Source organism: Primulina eburnea, chromosome 10 (assembly GCF_022965805.1).
Source record: "Primulina eburnea isolate SZY01 chromosome 10, ASM2296580v1, whole genome shotgun sequence".
In the NCBI taxonomy this organism is placed as follows: Eukaryota; Viridiplantae; Streptophyta; class Magnoliopsida; order Lamiales; family Gesneriaceae; genus Primulina; species Primulina eburnea.
The window spans coordinates 3,539,441-3,557,280 of NC_133110.1; the positions used below are offsets into that span (position 1 = coordinate 3,539,441).

The window sequence follows — 17,840 nt, forward strand, 5'->3', positions numbered from 1 at the left end:
GGCGAGCTGGCAGACGAAGGTCGAGGGGCGAGCATGGCGAGGGGCGAGCTGGTGCTCAGGTGTCGGGCGAGCATGTGGTGCTTGGAGGCTGGGCGAGCTGGTGCTTGCACTTGGGCGAGCTGGTGAGGGGCGAGCCTGGCAGGTGTATGGGCAGGCGAGGGCGAGGGGCGAGTTGGCAGACGAAGGGCAAGGGGCGAGCGTGGCATGGCGAGGGCGAGGGGCGAGCTGGTGCTCGGGTGTCAGGCGAGCATGTGGTGCTCGGGGGCTGGGCGAGCTGGTGCTTGCACTTGGGCGAGCGTGACAGGCGAGCGTGTGGGCGTGCTGTCGGGGCGAGCTGGCGGGGAGGTGTGATGGGCGAGCGTGCGCTGGTTGGGCGAGCGGGCGAGAGCGAAGAAGGTGCTGAGTGGGGCGTGATGGCAGGCGAGCGTCGAGAGGGCGAGGGTGAAGCTTGGCAGGCGAGGGATGTCTTGGGCGAGCCTGCAGCGTTGGCTTGGGCGAAGCTGGGCGAGGCGAGGGGTGCCTTGGGCGGGCGAGCAAGGTTCTGGGCGAGCTGGCGAAGGGGGCGAGGCGGGACTTGGGCGAGGCGAGGGTGAAGCGAGACAAGGGCAGGGCGAGGGCGAGTTGGGCGCTCGGGCGAGCAGGGCGCTCGGGACGCTCGGGCGAGAATGGGGCTGGGCGAGCGTGACAAGCGGGGCGCTCGGGCGGGGGCTGGCTGGGCGAGGCGAGGCGTTGGCAATGTGATTTGTTTCCAAATTTTTGGGGACTGACGAACGGTTGGAAGATAATGCAAAACTCGCACCCGATAACCCGAGAACAGCACCACTAATCGAACTTTGAACCTACGATTCAGTTCGACTCGGGAGGGGGAGACTGGTGATACCCCAGGGATGAACCCATCAAAATTCGGCCCAAACTCCCGGCCTATCTGTAAGGCCCACAGGTAGCCCATCAAGGGCCCATGTATTCTCTTATAAATACCAGGTCTGAGTGTTCAGTTCAGGGATTCAATTCAATATATTGTTTTCAGCAGCACCCTTAGCTGCTCCCCCCATATATCCTCAGTCACTGACTTGAGCGTCGGAGGGGCTACGCCAGGACACCCTCCTGGCCCCCTCCTAACGGTCTTATTTGTGATTTCAGGCCCAGGGTAATTTTGAAGCCCGTGTCTGGATTAGTGACGCTTGCGTGGATCGGACCCTAAATTTCCCGTGAGTATCAGGATGTAATAATATGAAAGTCTCAACTATGTATGGTTTCACTTAAGTAGTCTTATCTCATTCGATATTTCAACTGCTGCAGTTTCATTGCTACTTCCATTTTGGTGGACAAATTACTAAATTTAAATCGAGGCTCTGTTTAGTGATTTACTTTTAGGGGCAGAATTGATTGGCAAAGATAGTACATGAACTTGAAAGGTTTGCTCCCGTGACAACCAGATCCCAAATTCGTTCTTCTTCAATTTGATTTTTGGGTTTGTTCTAGAAAATTTTCTTCGACTTAGTAAAGCTAAATATCACAACTAAAATGCAGGAAGGAAACCATACTAAGGCTTCTCCCACAGTCATTACATGGCTTCCACTATATAAGGGAAGTTGTAGTGTCATGTAGAAACAAAAAGATCGTCAAGATCGTTAGAAAAGTTGTCAGGATAGAGGTATTAGTGTAAGGCGGCTTCTTGCTCCCCGAGTAGTCATCATAGTCGTCAAACCCGTCGGAATTTGAATCAAAGTCAGCTCCAGAACCATCTCCTGTCCACTTAACCAGTTTGTTACCCCTGCTGATAGAAAAACCAAGTTAGGTATAACATTTTGAACGATGACTCTGTTACTATGTTACGTGTGCTCCCTTAGTAAAGGATGTAAGGAGACATGGCTCGTCTTATGGACAAATTGAAAATGTTTTCAAGGTGGTACAATTGATTTCTCCCATGGCAAGCAAGACTTGCTCACGCGAGTTGCCTCATGGATCCAAAGCATGAAAAGTGGTTTTAAAGCCAACCAATGGGTATTATCTGCGGAGATAATCTGGTTCTAGTTCAAAATAATTTGTAAATGTTTGTAAGATTGTATATAGGATTCTCTTAGCATTTTATCTGAGAAGCAAACAAAATTTGTGACCACTTCTTTAAGAAAAAGAGCAAAAGCAAGACAGGGAAAAGAGAACAAAGTTAGAAAGAATAAGTAAAATGACCTGCTCCGAAGGACACCCGCGTTGAGCGTGAGCAAGTCAATATCAGCAGCTGACTTTGGCTCCACACTATAAGCCTTTTCATATTTCACTCCGACATCTTGTCCTGACGCCACAAAGAATGCTCCATTCACCATTATATCTCCTTCACTCCTCCAATTCCAATTCATCCATTCTCCATCCGAGGTATCCAACCGTTTTGTAACCTACAACACAAATTAGTTCAACAGAATATGTAATCCTGTGAAAAGTTTCATTAGAAAATGTAAAGAGCTCTTCCAATTTGAAGTGATGTTTTTCATAGAGCAAAAGACGGTTATATTACCTCCTTTGCATCGTTGTCGAAAGAGGCGATGTAGCGGTTTCCTTGGCTATTGATAGTAGGACTCGCACTCCCTCCGATCGCATACATTTCCCACCTCGTGAAGTCGTTGTTTACTACATGTATGTATCCCCTTCTACATCTTGGCATCCTCTGGATTAGTTTTTTACCAAAATGGTTAAAAGCTATGGTCACTTGCATCCCAGAATCAGGCAAGTAATTGTCATTGTGGCCTAATAACATCACCTTGTTATGGTGAGAAAAAATGCTGTTAGATATGGTGATCGAAGTGGATCCCATGATTGCATCAATCAAGCCGTCTTTACAATTTGACAACGAGCAATGATCGATCCAAATGTCCCTTGATCCAAATATTGAGATCCCATCACCGTCTGACATTGTACGCCACCCATAGTGCGTTGGGCTCGACCTAACATTCGTCTCCCCCGATTGGTAGCAATGGTGTATGTGTATATTATGAATGATGACATTGTTTATATATTGCAATGTGATGCATCCGCCCCCGGTTATATGCACGTTTGCTCCCCGGCCGTCTAGAGTCTTGTAGGAGTTGAAAATCAGCTCTTGGGAGAGATGAATGAGCATATTGGTGGGAAAAACAATCCACAGAGGTTCGGTTTGAATGACCGCATAGCGAAGGGTTCCCGGCTTTGGGTTGACCGCGTCGTGGTCTGATGAATCTGTCACGACATAGTAACGTCCTCCTTTGCCACCAAGGGCATATTGACCGAACCCAATGGCGCAATCTGCAAGCCTTTGACGGTTGAGTTGCCAGTTGGGGTCGCAACGCCAGCAGTCATCCATGGGATTGCCTGTGAAGCAAGTGGATGACTGCTCACTGTTGGTGTAGGATAGGATTTGTCTTCTTGATATAGATGCATTAACTCTTCTGTAGGATTTAATGTCAAGAAAATCCTTTCAGTGTCCAATATAAGATATAAATAAGAGTAAACATTTATATTTACTTGTCAGTATAGTCAATTTATGAAAGACAACACGCATAGGATTCCTTGCCATGCAACAGAAAACTGAAAAGTTGACGGAGGACCACACTTTAGCTTAAAAGTATAGACGAATTCAAGCAAGTGTACAGATCCAAACACGCAGAGGATGTCTGACATGGTGGAAGACCACACAGATCAAGAAGAAAAAACTTGTTCTCGTGGGGCGTGCGCCAACAAGAATTTAGTTGAAGATTTTAAGTGTGATAACAATAAATTTTAATCTTCTTACACGCAGAAGATGTCTGACATGGAAGACCACACAGATCAAGAAGAAAAAACTTGTTCTTGTGGGGCGTGCGCCAACAAGAATTTAGTTGAAGATTTTAAGTGTAATAACAATAAATTTTAATCTCCTTACCTTAAGGTGGAAGGTGATGATTGACTGTATGTCCTCATATAACTTTGCTTAAAACAGCCAAATAAGTAAAACACTGTGGAGACAAAGAAAGATAAAAATATCCCACAAGTCTGCTGCTCATATTTTGTGTTATACAGAGTTGGATAATCCAAAAATGGTTCAGACACCTTGAAAGAAGAAAAAATTCACAGATTTTCAGAAAATGCAAGTTTCACTGATGTGATACTGGAACTATCATCCTAAACAGGCACATTGCCATAGAACACTGTAAACAAACACTTTCAGTGTTGAAATAAAGTTTTTACAGCCAAATGAAGAGGAAAAGTAACACCGGGGAAACTTAAAACTGAAACCTGCACGAAAAATTTACAAAGAAGCCAAAACCCAGAAGCAAGTTCTTGCCTGTAAACATCTTGAGCCACAGATTCAGGGTCCGGGTGCTGACCAGGGAGAGTGAGATTCAGCAATGCTGAAACCTGGCAATAAAATGCACCCACAAGGAATACAAACACAATGCAGCTGCTACTTTTCAGCACTTCCATTCCACTAAACTCTGCAACTGTTGCTTCGATAGTGGGAAGTGAGGAGAAGAAGGAAGTCGGTGTTTCTCAGTTTCTTAGAAGTTCGAACATGTTGAACAGTTCAACGCTTTCTCTGAGTAGATATATTAACTGGGCAGTATATTTGTAGTTGCATTCTACAATCTTTTGTCAAGTTAATGTCGTTGGTAACAGTTAATTTATCTGCACTTAGTTCTCATAGGCCCAATGTGGTCTATCTGATGTGAAATGTTTTATTTTAAGATAACAGCATATGATGTCATATCATCATCACAACAGAAGAAGAAAAAGTTACCAAACTCGGTCAAATTTTTAGGATAAATTATTTTTTCCCCCCTTAAATTAGAAGTCTACCCGAACGCAAAAACACGACAGTTTTATTAGTCAATTTTATGATATCGATCTCTTATTTGAGTCACTCATGAAAAAAAATTATTTTTAATGTCAAAATATTACTTGTTGTTGTAAATATGAATATGACTAAGCAAAAATTGCAGGTGAAATCGAGTAGAACATGTCTTAAATTGAAGATTAAACTTTCACTGGAAAATTTTCAAATAACTAGGTCTTTTTCACTTCATGTGTAAGTGTATTAGTATATATTTTTGTTGATATGAAAGTAATGTCCATAATTCGAACCGTAATTGAGCTGTATCGTTTGGTTCAGTTTTAAAATATTTTGAATATATAAATAAATATTTAATTTATAAGTGGATCTTGCATTTTGCTATATATGAATGATGGCTGTGCTCTGCCTAAGGGAAATAGACTCAGTTGCTTTTTAACAATGTTGGTCAATATGATGGCCCTAAAGCAATTTTGTTTCTGACACTCTTTTTCGTCTTTTGATTCCGTGATTAGCTCCATTTGCAGGGTTAATGCGGCCCTATATTAAGGTTTAATTTATTAATCTGGCCGTTTTTAAAAATATAAATTCAAATATTTAATTTTCTGATATGTATCATGAGATTTTGTAAAAAAATATTTAAATAAAAAATTATATGAGCCAAAAACATTAACTTTTTACTTTAGATATGGATCAAACCTGATATGTTTTACGAATATAGATTATGATACCACGTATATGATAAAAATTGCTACTTAAAAAACTATTTTATATATCATTTTAATATTTTTTATAACTAAAATCATATAAGATATTTGTTGGTTAAACATACACGAGTAAGAATAGTGCTGGATGAGTGACTTTCTGGAAAGTTCTCATATATCAAGCTGTTGACGTTACGCCGCTTGATCTGGTTGACTAATGGTCCGTAAAAGAGTGACACCAGATCTTAAAAGGTAGTCAAAAACTTGTGTGAGGCGGTCTCACATGTCGTATTTGTGACACGAATATCTTATTTGGGTTATCCATGAAAAATATTATTTTTTATGTTAAGAATATTACTTTTTATTATGAATATGAGTAGGGTTGACACGTCTCACGGATTAGGATTCGTGAGACGGTCTCACATGAGACCCACTCTAAAAGGTAATATTGTCTCTGCCGGAGACAGTCCGATGGTAGGAAAAAGATAAAACTAATCTCTAAGGGATATTAGACAACACCAACAGATAGACACGCACCTCATTGAACTTATTAACCTAATAGTCCGACCTATTAGCAACCAAATAGATGCATTCTGCAATGTCATAAGTATAAAGAAATAAAATTAAATCTTAGCTAACATCTATAGTTTTTAGCCTAATAATAAACACTTAATCCTAACAATATTTGTTTTATACATTTGATCTTGAAACAGTTTGTTACAAATTCTTATGTCACATTTATCATTTCTTACAAATTTTTGTATTACGTGTATAATTTGGTTAGATATGTCAAATAAGAAATAAAATAATTTCTGGATTGTGACATTTTTGCGAGGAAAAAAACAGATATCCCACAAAAGTAGTAAAAAGTGCGGTACTTTTCTTTTTTATCACTTCACTTTACTACGTTTCGGATATATCATACTTTTTAACAGTTCAACGACTTGTTAAATTATTTATTTCCCTTATATTTTCTTGATAGTATTATCACTCAGTCGTTTCAAGGCTTTTAAAAATAATTACATCAGAAATTAATTATCAAAATCGATAAACTAGATACAGAATTTTCCTCTTATTAGGCTGATTATTTCTTTCAGAAAGTATCACTTCAAGCTCGACTAGCATTCTTTAAAAAATTCAGAATATTTGGATGTATAAATTCTTTAAAAAAATTAAAAGCCAAAAAACTTGAATTTCGAAGTCTGGGTTCCATTTTGTTTTTCAAAAGTAAAAAAAAAAAAAAAAAAAAACCAATTTCACTATTATAAACAAAATTTTAATTTTTTTAATTTAAAAAAAAAATTGACTTTTAAGATTGTTCTACGCTACAGTTTGAGTATTTATCTTTTATGACGTGGTCAAATGTTAGTTTTTAGATCATCACAATATATAAGTCAACTTCCATAAAAACACGAAGAAAATGAAATTGATATAGAGAAGGAAACATACTCGATGTAACATAAACTAACTAACATATTTAGTTTCAACATACCGTTATGGTAATGATCTATTGTTTATTTAGATAATCTAAGTGCATGTTTGATATAAAGAAATGAACTAAAAATGAAAAGAACATTCATATCTCATTTCTTATACTCTTTTTTGGTATGACATAGGATATGAATGATCGTTCCAATGTGATATTTTTCTTATTCATGAAAATACTCATTCCATCCATTTTGGATGAAAATTTTAATTAAGAAATTATCTGATTTCATTTATACTTTATTTCATTATATTACATCAATCATCGCCGAAAGATTCATATTTTACCACAAAGAAGATCCTTTCCCTCCCAAGGGTTAGAATTTAGACATAAAAAATAAATAAAATGTGGGGCATGTATCTTTGAAATTGGCTACACATTTTCTTAGACAGATCGCTTTATCGTATACGTTTTCAACGTCCTCGATTCTCGAATATGAATTTTTCAAGAAAATGAAACAAAAAAAGAATTAGTGGTGGAATCCTGAATTCGTGCAGAACATGGGTCCATTTTTTTGACTGTATTTCAAACGTAGGGTCCTCGTTATTGAACTTTTTAAATTATGACAAAAACTTGTGTGCGACGATCTCACGTGTCTTATTTGTAAGACAGATATCTTATTTGGTCATCCATGAAAAAAATATTACTTTTTATGCTAAGAATACTATTTTTTTATTGCGAATATCAATAATGTTAACCCGTCTCACATATTAAAATTCGTGAGACGATCTCACATGAGACACAATCATTAATTATATTGGGACTCCACCCATTTTAGACAATTTCTTGGAGTAGGGATAACATGCCACGCCTGACTTAACACACACATAGGAATTTTTTTTTTTTTTTGAGATGAGGAAACTCACATGAAAATCAATGTAAATCAAGTAAATTATACTATATAAATCATATGTGATATATTCGGTCGGAGAAAATATTGATAAAAAATAACAGAAAAATCAAATTCATAATCATATAATATATCATGTGTGACATATTTGTCGGAAAAAATATCGATAAAAAATAATAGAAAAATCAAATTCATAATCATTGATAAGTGATCTACATAAATAACGAGGTTTTCCTATGTTTTAAAATTAAAATTTTAAAAGGAGCTTTGTCAGACATTCCTTTTCATTAACACCGAATTTCGTATTGGGCCTATGCTCAGTGGTCTATAACTGATATGGGCCGTACCTCAACTCTCTCAGAGAATTCAAAGTTCAAGCCCACACTTGGGGAGGGGTGTAATTTGCTCTAAACTGGATTCAAAGTTCAAGCCTACACCTCTTAGTCGGATGTTTTCCATGTGAAAAAATTAATGATTTTTAAAGAGTTTTATAGGGTTTAAAAGTCGAGAGATATTTAATCTAGATTTTTATAAATTTTATGGAGAAAATTTCAAATTTTAATCTACGACTTTCTTGTTTGCTACCACGTGCATCTTTCTAATCAAATCCTGCAATATTGCAGGACTTGTTGATTTCATTTGTGGGAAAATAATCATTTTATGTCATGGTTGTAATATTTTTTATTTTCAAAATTTAACTTGTTAATGTTGAATTTTCGTCGTGAATGATATTGTTTTTCATTTGTGTATCCAATTGTTCATGTCTCAACAAATGAGTAATATTAAAGTTGATAGAACTAATACGATAAAACATGAGTAATTTGATCAATAGTCAGTATAGTAGCCTTAACTTAGGCTAGCTTAAACTCAACCGTTAATTTGTCATCTAACTTCGTTTTTTTTTAAATTAATTTCGATCTTATTACACCTGATGTTTGACACGTTAATAGTTATTCACGATGATATCAATATTTATAGTTACCGTATTAGTATTTTTGGATGTCACGTAAACTCTTAAAAAGCCAGTAAAAACAAAGTTAGATGACCAAAATTCACACTTTTACAAATAAAAGTAACGACAAATTATGGAACTAATTTGACGCTTATTTCCTTTATTTAATAAATTGATTCCACCTCATGGCCAATTGTTAATGTGTTCTCTCCTAGGTTCTTGTCGTATTGTGTTGGAGACAGGGAGGGAGCCTGCAAGAAGGCGGTGCGAGGCTGACACTTTTTTATTTATTTATTAATATTATTTGTATCAAAGTGTCATATTATATTTTTGACAAAATATCAATAATAATTTATTTATTTTATTGTTTAGTTAATCATTGTTCGTGGACGCCAGTCATGGAGGTAGGCAGGAGCCAGGAAGACGAATAAAGAAAAAATAAAAATAAAAAAATTACTCGCGCGCCTACTTACATAAAATATTCGTATGGTTGATAAGCAAATGATAGATTATTAAACTCATGTTTGTCTCATTTTTATGGGTCCAATTAATCAAGAAACACATGATAAAAAAAAACTTACTTAGGTGAGAAGACATCTCGTTGTTTTGGGAGGATTAAGAATCCAATTTTTAAAATATTACATAAATTACCATTTTACCCACAAAAAATCCCATTTTTTTTATTTGCACACACATCACATAAATAATTATTTCATGATGAAACTAAATAAAATTAAAAAAATAGAGAAAAAAATAAGATAAAATGCAAAATCATATTAATTTTTATTAAAAAATAAATTATTAGATAAATACATAATCTATACTTTAAAATTTTATAAAATATTTATTTATTAATAGATGAACACATGATTTTGAAAACATTGCTACAAATATCATTTTATATACCAAATTGTCATCGATGTTAGTTTAGAGTATTTTTGTCTCAACAAGAAAAAATGTAAAATTTATCATTCTCATTAAAATTTTACCAAACAAAACATTCTTTCATCACTGCACATTATATATCCTTAGCTTAAATTTTATCATCAATCCAATTAGTTATCCTGTCCTACACACCAAACATAGTCATATAGTTTAAAATGTACATTAATTTGTTTCCTCAGAAAATTGATAAAATTTTGAGATTTTTTATCCATATTTTTTCTCACCTACACTTCAAATATTTATTTCAAATAATATTCGTCCTCGCATTTGGTAAGTCAGTGCTTAAGATTTGTCCAGTTGCTTGCAATCTGCCAGTTATAATATAATTATATTTGTGTTATTGCTAAAATCGTTATATCTTTTAAAAAATTAATTAACTTCATGTTCACACGGGACCCGTGAACCCACCAATCAAGAAACTGGCAGGTAAGTTCCATTATTTTATATATATATATATATATATATATATATATATATATATATATATATATATATATATATATATAGCTGTGGTTTTGACATGATAATCGAGAAATAGAGCAAAATGAAGGCCATGTACTGCAATATTCTCGTGTTCTTAATTCTGTTTGGAGCAAAATCTGTCAATGCTCAAGAAGTAGGTATGTGATCAACGAACTTTTATTTATTTTGTTGGTTATTTCGCTATTAACTTTCGTTGGTAACAAATATATTTTATCCGTGTATTTCGTAAAATCTACGGAATGCAAATATTTTATTAAATTCGATTTCTGTAAATGTATTTTGTTTTGAAATTTAAAAAAGGAGGCAGTTTAATGTTTGGATGCAAGAATGAATAATGATTTTAAAGCCAAAGAACATATGATCATTTGGAAACTAATTATAGCTAGATGATGAACGAGAGTTCGATTACTCAAAAGATGGCGAAAAGGGTCCAACGAAATGGGGACAAATCAAGCAAGAATGGGGTGCATGCAGCAATGGAACCATGCAATCTCCGATAGACTTGTCCAGTGAAAGGGTTCAAATAATTTTAAAGCCAGAGAAGAAGAATTACGAGGCCGCACATGCAATAATCAAGAATAGAGGTCATGATTTACAAGTAAGATATATCATTTAATACTCAAATTTCATTATACGTACATAATAGACACACAATAATATTTTCAAATCATAATTGTTCGATCGCAGATTGAATGGGTTGGTGATGGTGGATGGACGTCGATTAACGGAGACGACTATCGTCTCCGATATGCCCACTGGCATTCTCCCTCCGAACACACCGTCAACGGTAGAAGGTAACGTATTCCCTCGTACAGAACGATGTTTGAATACCGAGTACGCAAATATACGTAATATTTAGTCGAATAAGAATGAATTTAATGGCTAAATTCTCCGACAGTTACGACATGGAGTTGCACTTGGTACACCTAAACACAAACCCAGACGTTGGAAATTATAAGATTGCTGTTGTCGGTGTCTTGTACAAGATTGGCAGAGCCGATAAATTTATCTCCAGGGTAATTATAATGATAATAATATTAAAATTATTAATTATAGTTTCATATATTTTTAAAAAAATATGAAAAATATTTACAGTTAATCACAGATATATCCTCGATGATGGATAAGAAGAATGCAACGAGGGACTTAGGTACAATTGATCCAAACGATATTAATACACAGAGTAAAAGGTTTTTCAGATATATTGGATCTCTCACTATTCCGCCATGTACACAAGGAGTTATTTGGACAATCAATAAAAAGGTAATATAAAACAAGTTGATATATATATATATATATATATATTTCAAACTTTGTATTATTAATATATTATTTAATTTCGTTTAAATTAGTGGGTCTAAATCAATTCTATAAATGAAACTAAATTTCAGGTGAAGACTGTTTCAAGGGATCAAGTGAAGTGGCTTAGAGATGCTGTGCATGATGTGAGTTTTCAAATATAGATGTCACATTTCTTTTTCAAAATGACATTTAGGTTAATACTTGGATCCAATTATCTATATTTCAACATACGACTAATATTAATGTTGATAATAGTAATGCGACAACACGTGTCATCATATCAACTGTTGGTATAATATCTTTAATACGATCCGAACCGATCAATCGAATAAAATAATTTTATCTCACTCCGTGTTCTCACGCACCTTCGGTGTGTGTATATTTTTGTAATATAGTGAAGTGGACCTGATTGATTGTCTTTTGTTTTATCGACAGCATGCGGAGGAAAACGCCAGGCCGTTGCAAGAACGCAATAGTCGAGACGTAGAACTTTACTTGCCATTATTAAATACAAACAACTGATTATATGAATTATGAAGGTTTATTTTCGGGTGAAACTTTTGATATCTAATGCATTTTTCAACACCTCAACAACTTATTCTTCTTCTTATTATTATTCACACACACACACACACACACAGATATATATATATATATATATATATATATATATATATATATATTATTTGAATTTACTCTCATTCATTATAATGTGCACAGACTGTAATTAATTATATCTTCCGAATTTATTTATTAATATTGTTATTGTAAAATTAAGTTGGGATTTTCGTTTTGTATTCGATTTATTACACAATGAAGACCTAAAAATAAACAATTAAGACGAACCTTAGAAGACACAGAATAATTTCGTATAGATTCTCGATCGGGGAGGTCAAATAATCCTCCCTTTTCAGTGGATTTGTTTTAATCCAGTTGGTTGATTCAGCCCACCGCCAATACAGGCTAGAAATTTGATTTGCAGATTAATCAAGTAGATTATTTTGTCTGCTTGATGGAGTTTGCAAATATTTTATTACATTCTGATCGAAATATTTGAATTTGATTGAGTATTTGAATGAAAAATTTGAAATTTTGAAATAAAATCTATACTGATATGTGTTTGAAATCCACTACGATGTCTCGAAAAATTAATAGTTGGGATTGATTTACCCAAGCGAGTAGTTCTCTTGGGAGACGTAATATTTTTTCATGGATCAGGTTGTGTCAGATATCTATTTTACAAAATTAACCAATGAGACTGTATCATAGAAGTTTTTGTAATGATCTAAATTCACGTAAAATTGTTATTATTGATTTGAAATTCTTAGATTCAAATACATCAATCAAAATACAATCTTAATTTAATTAGATTATATACTAAACTATATTTGCTTGAGTAATGTCGATTGGGATATTCAATTTTTTTGTATTTAAGTTTGTACTGGATTCACCCAAGGAATTTAAGTAAATTAATAGGTTTCGTTTGGACTAAAGAGATTGGAAACGAGTCCATATATGGGTGAATTTGAAATATTTCCAATAATTCAAAAAATAACTAATAGATATATGAAATTATTTGTCAATTAGATTTTTTCCGACCAAACTATTACATTTTAAATCTCCAATTTCAAATTCATCATTCAAATGCAACATAAAGTTTTTAAATTAAGTGGAAAAAATTTAAATTCTACGTCGAGTTGTAATTATTTGATGTTTGATTAAATTATTCCCATCAAAATAAATTGCAGATTATCAGTTTGGACAAATAATTTAAAAATGTTTTTAGTGTTTTATAAGTGACAAAACTTAAAGTATTTATTTGGAAAATTTTTTTGTAAAACATTTTTGAAAAATATTTTTAAAAAATGTTAACCAAATATAGTTTTAAAGAACAATTGTGATATGTTTTTTGATATTTTAATAATAAAAAATTCGGATTAAACAAAAATTAAAATGCTTTTATGGAATAGTTGTACAAACATCCTTAATTATTTTTGACTATAAAATCAATTTTTTAAATACTTGTTCTAACGTCTTTTTAATTCAAATTAAATATTTTTATAAAATAGTTGTCCAAAACCATATTTATTCTTAAAACAAATTTTTTGTAAAAAATTCTTTTATAAAAACATTTTATAAATATTTTTCCAAATATTAATTTTTCATTGATGAATTAAATATTTATATTCTTCGTTTTATGAAAAAGAAAAGAATTAAATGTGTTGCGTTGTGGTGTCTCCAAGTAACGTAATTGTAAAATATACGTAAGATGTGCAATTACATGTCCTAAACCCTATACTCAAAGCACGTACGCAAAGAATATCTAAAGTTTGCGTATTATTTAAAAATACATAGTTTAAAAATAAATCAATCTAAATATTTTAATAATACCAATAATAATTATTATTATTATAATTAACCTCACGTATATTTCATTCTCCTTATATATTATTACTAACTAAACATATTGTCACCAATTTTTTTCCAAAAGTATTGGAAAATAACTACTATTTGCAGTAAATTGTTTATATTCCCATTTGTAAATATATTAATATAGCTTTATATATATATATATATATATATATATATATATATATATATGGTGTCTTTCTTGGAAGAAAACTACGTGAACATGTCCTTCGTTAGAGAAGCTCACATCTACTAAATAATGTGGACTTCGATGTAGTTGGTTCCTAAACAGATTAATTAAATAAATCATTTGGACTAAAAAAATTAAGAAAAAACTGACATTTTGATTCTATATAATATAATATATATTTTATATTGGCAAAAACTTGTGTGAGACGGTCTCACGGGTCATATTTGTGAGACGGATCTCTTATTTGGGTCACACATGAAAAAGTATTACTTTTCATGCTAAAAGTATTACTTTTTATTGTGAATATGGGTAGGGTTGACCCGTCTCACAAATTATGATCCGTGAGACGGTCTCACATGAGACCCACTCATTTATATTTCACAAAAACTCTTGGGAGACGATTTCACAGATCAATTTTCTGGGTCGAATATCTTATTTGGGTAATCCATAAAAAAATATTACTTTTTATTGTGAATATCGTTAGAATTGACCCGTCTCACAGATAAAGATTCGTGAGACCGTCTTACAAGAGACATACTCTTTTTATATTTTGTTCTTTATATTATCGAAATTCAATTTTAATTCATTATTATATATATAATTGTAGTCAGTTTTTCAAGTTAATATAATGACAACGTGAGCACTCTTATGAAAAATTAGACTAAAATCGGAAATTGAAATATATGTAGTTTTCGTTAGTCTTGGAGTGCACGTAGAATGTTTTTTCCGATTATTAAAAATTGTAGTTTTCAGCATTATTGCGAAACGTGGCCGGCATGGGATTCGATCGATTTATATTTTATCCAACAAATTATTATCACTAATAATATCATTATCATATTAGTAATTAATTTTATGAAATTTTTTTCATACCAAAGATTTAAAGTCAACTCTACTGACATTTTAGGTGCCTGAGACAATTCCATGTTTATTTTAGTTTTAAGATTAATTAATGGTATTATTAAAATTATCTGGTCCTATAAAATATATTATTTTTGTTAATTTGTCTTAAAATTCATAAATAGGGTATTTTTTAAAAAAACTTTTAAATTATACATTCCTTTAATACAAACTCAAGCTATAATACCCTAAAATTAACTGAGAAAACAGATCCAAATCATGAAAGATTATTCTAGAGATATATTTACATTTTCTATATATAGGCCCGAAGTCATTGTATTCAGATTGCTAGACAGAAGCTGTAAATTAAAATATGAATAACTAATGTATAAATAAAACTCAAAAACTTTTATAAGGTCGTTTATGAGTTAATTTTGTAGAAGATCTCTGATCCGACTTGGTCCATGGGAAAATATTATTTTTTATGCTAAATTTATTAAGTTTCACTGTATGTATGAATAAGATCGATTCATCTTATATATATAGATCTGTGATACCGTCTCACAAATATAGATTTGTAAAGATACGTTGCAGAAGACCTTATTTCAATAAAATATATAAGTAGGGAAAAAAAAAACCGAAGATGAATAAGTAGTGGGGTGGTGAAGGTAGCGCAAATTCTGCGGTGCCAGCCTTTCACTCTAAACTTCCACAAGGAATCCAATAGTCATCCCAAAAAAGTAAGCAATCCCTTTGCTTCCTATCCAACCAATTCTTTTTTATTTTCCCATTTTTAAGTTTTTTTTAAGGAAAATTAATGTCATATTCTGTGCTTTATTATAGTAATTGTGTGAAGCTTATTTAAGAAAATCTCTCATATAAATATTTGATTCAAAATCACGTAAAAAAAATAGAAGTTAAAGTATGAATTAAAATTGAATTAATTTTAATGAATTTAATTTTTAATGACAGAACAATTATATATATTGTAATTTCATTCAGTTTAATTAATGCAACACCAAGTCGATATATTATTGTATGATATATTCAATGTGTTAATATATATAATAATAACAATAACAAGCTCGTGAAACGCCTAATGAGCTATGAAACAATAGAATAAATAAATAATCAATTTTGATAAAAATGGTGCTCTATTTGATTGACTTACAATCATGTTATACACCAAATTTTTTTTTCAAGAATACATCTCTTGTAAGACAGTTTTATGTTTCTATATCCATGAAATCGGTTGAACTAATTTATACTTATCATGAAATTTTGGCATAAAAATATATTTTTCATTAGTTGAGTCAGTTGAAATATTTTTTTCACAAAATTGAGTCGTGAATAATAAAAACTTTGAAGAAACATCTTCGACATATTCTATTGATGTGTACATATCTTCCATATTGCGGTTTTCTACTTTAGAACAAACTTGTAGCCGAAATTCAGCCTCAAGATCCTTCAATTCTATTCATTATAGCAATTAAATTTCCTCCTAATCCTCAGATTCAGTGATTTCCCATAAGGGAAACTCAGAAGAAGAAAGGAAGTAAAAGCGCGCGCTGCTAGAATCATGCAAGTTGACCGAGAAATGATTACGATAAAGGGGAAACGCAGCAAGCGGCCGAGGCCCTCCTCCCCGCTCGCATTGACCATATCGGCCGCTAGCTCATATAGCAGGGCCGAGCTCGGAGGCGGTGGAACAATGAGTACTGTCGAACTCTCCAGCTGTTCTGATAATTCAGGCGAGTTCACGCCGAGTAATGCGGATGAGGAGGAGGAATACATGGCTGACTGCTTGATTCTCTTATCCGGAGGAGAATCCCGGATATCATCGCAGCCCCGGGTGGCGGTGCATACGGGCACGGTGGAGCTCTACCAGTGCAAGACTTGTAACAAAAGTTTCCCTTCATTCCAGGCTTTGGGCGGCCACAGATCAAGCCACAAAAAACCCAATAATAAACCAATGCTTTCCCTAGAAGAGAAGCCGCCATTACCAAGAAACAAGCAAGAATCAACTCTCTCGCTTCCATTCTCAAATCCAGCTTTCGACTGCACTTCTCCTCCTCAAAGCAAATGTAGGGTCCATGAATGTTCATTGTGTGGAGCTGAATTCGCCTCCGGTCAGGCGCTAGGCGGCCACATGCGCCGGCACAGGCCGATTCCTCCGCTGCATGCGGCGGCAAATAGTAGCCACGGTGAATCTCAAGAAGTCAAAAGGCCGAGGAATCTTTTGTCTTTAGACCTTAATCTTCCAGCCCAGGAAGATGATCGCGCGGATCAGTCGAAGTTTCCTTTCGCTACGAAAGAAGAAGTCATCGTCTTCTCCACCTCTTCTTTGATCGATTGCCATTACTGAGTATTAGATTTGTTCTTCAATTCTTTGATGAGTGAATTTTAGCAACGAAATTGTGTATTCGTTGTTCATATAGTCTGTCGATTTACATTCATTATTCATTATAATTAGATCGAAAACTTTGTTCTTTCGTGTCTTCAAAAGTTGGCAGATAGAAGGAATTTATGATTGGTTCATTTCATTTGTACTAAATCACGTCTACTATGGCTAATTAATGATTAAATTTATTGTCAGTTTATTAATTAATATTAAATATTGTAAGAAATATTGAGTCAAGCTATTTGCTTGTATAAATCTATTTTCGATTTTGTATGTTTTTCTAGCTTTGCTTTAACTTTTAATATAGGCAAAGAGAAAAACTTTTTCCAAGTTATGTAATTTCAATAATAATTTTGATGGACTTCAAATACAATGAACACCGAGATTTCATTTAAATTTTTTTATCAAATCTTTCACAATATCAAATTCAAATAAATTCAAATGCAACCCAAATGTCTCTCCTGGAGAGGAGTGAGTTTC

The 17,840-nt window shown here is 33.7% G+C and overlaps 3 protein-coding genes across 3 annotated transcripts; 2 read left to right on the forward strand and 1 right to left on the reverse strand.

Annotated features, from left to right (window-relative positions):
- Window positions 1-1,501: 1,501 nt before the first annotated feature.
- On the reverse strand, window positions 1,502-4,622 carry LOC140842583 (probable pectate lyase 12). The gene is made up of 4 exons (XM_073210589.1): window positions 4,295-4,622; window positions 2,513-3,419; window positions 2,191-2,393; window positions 1,502-1,774 (listed from the first exon to the last, which is right to left on the reverse strand). Exons 1-4 carry the CDS (start codon window positions 4,432-4,434, stop codon window positions 1,579-1,581), a joined length of 1,446 nt encoding a protein of 481 aa, XP_073066690.1. The 5' UTR covers window positions 4,435-4,622; the 3' UTR covers window positions 1,502-1,578.
- A 5,629-nt stretch (window positions 4,623-10,251) lies between these two features.
- On the forward strand, window positions 10,252-12,084 carry LOC140803762 (carbonic anhydrase Nec1-like). Its single transcript, XM_073159644.1, has 7 exons — window positions 10,252-10,355; window positions 10,605-10,816; window positions 10,906-11,012; window positions 11,117-11,234; window positions 11,314-11,481; window positions 11,610-11,663; window positions 11,956-12,084. Exons 1-7 carry the CDS (start codon window positions 10,280-10,282, stop codon window positions 12,040-12,042), a joined length of 822 nt encoding a protein of 273 aa, XP_073015745.1. The 5' UTR covers window positions 10,252-10,279; the 3' UTR covers window positions 12,043-12,084.
- Window positions 12,085-16,400: 4,316 nt separating this feature from the next.
- LOC140803769 (zinc finger protein ZAT5-like) lies at window positions 16,401-17,512 on the forward strand. Its single transcript, XM_073159652.1, has one exon. It carries the CDS (start codon window positions 16,539-16,541, stop codon window positions 17,322-17,324), a length of 786 nt encoding a protein of 261 aa, XP_073015753.1. The 5' UTR covers window positions 16,401-16,538; the 3' UTR covers window positions 17,325-17,512.
- The last annotated feature ends 328 nt before the right edge of the window (window positions 17,513-17,840 follow it).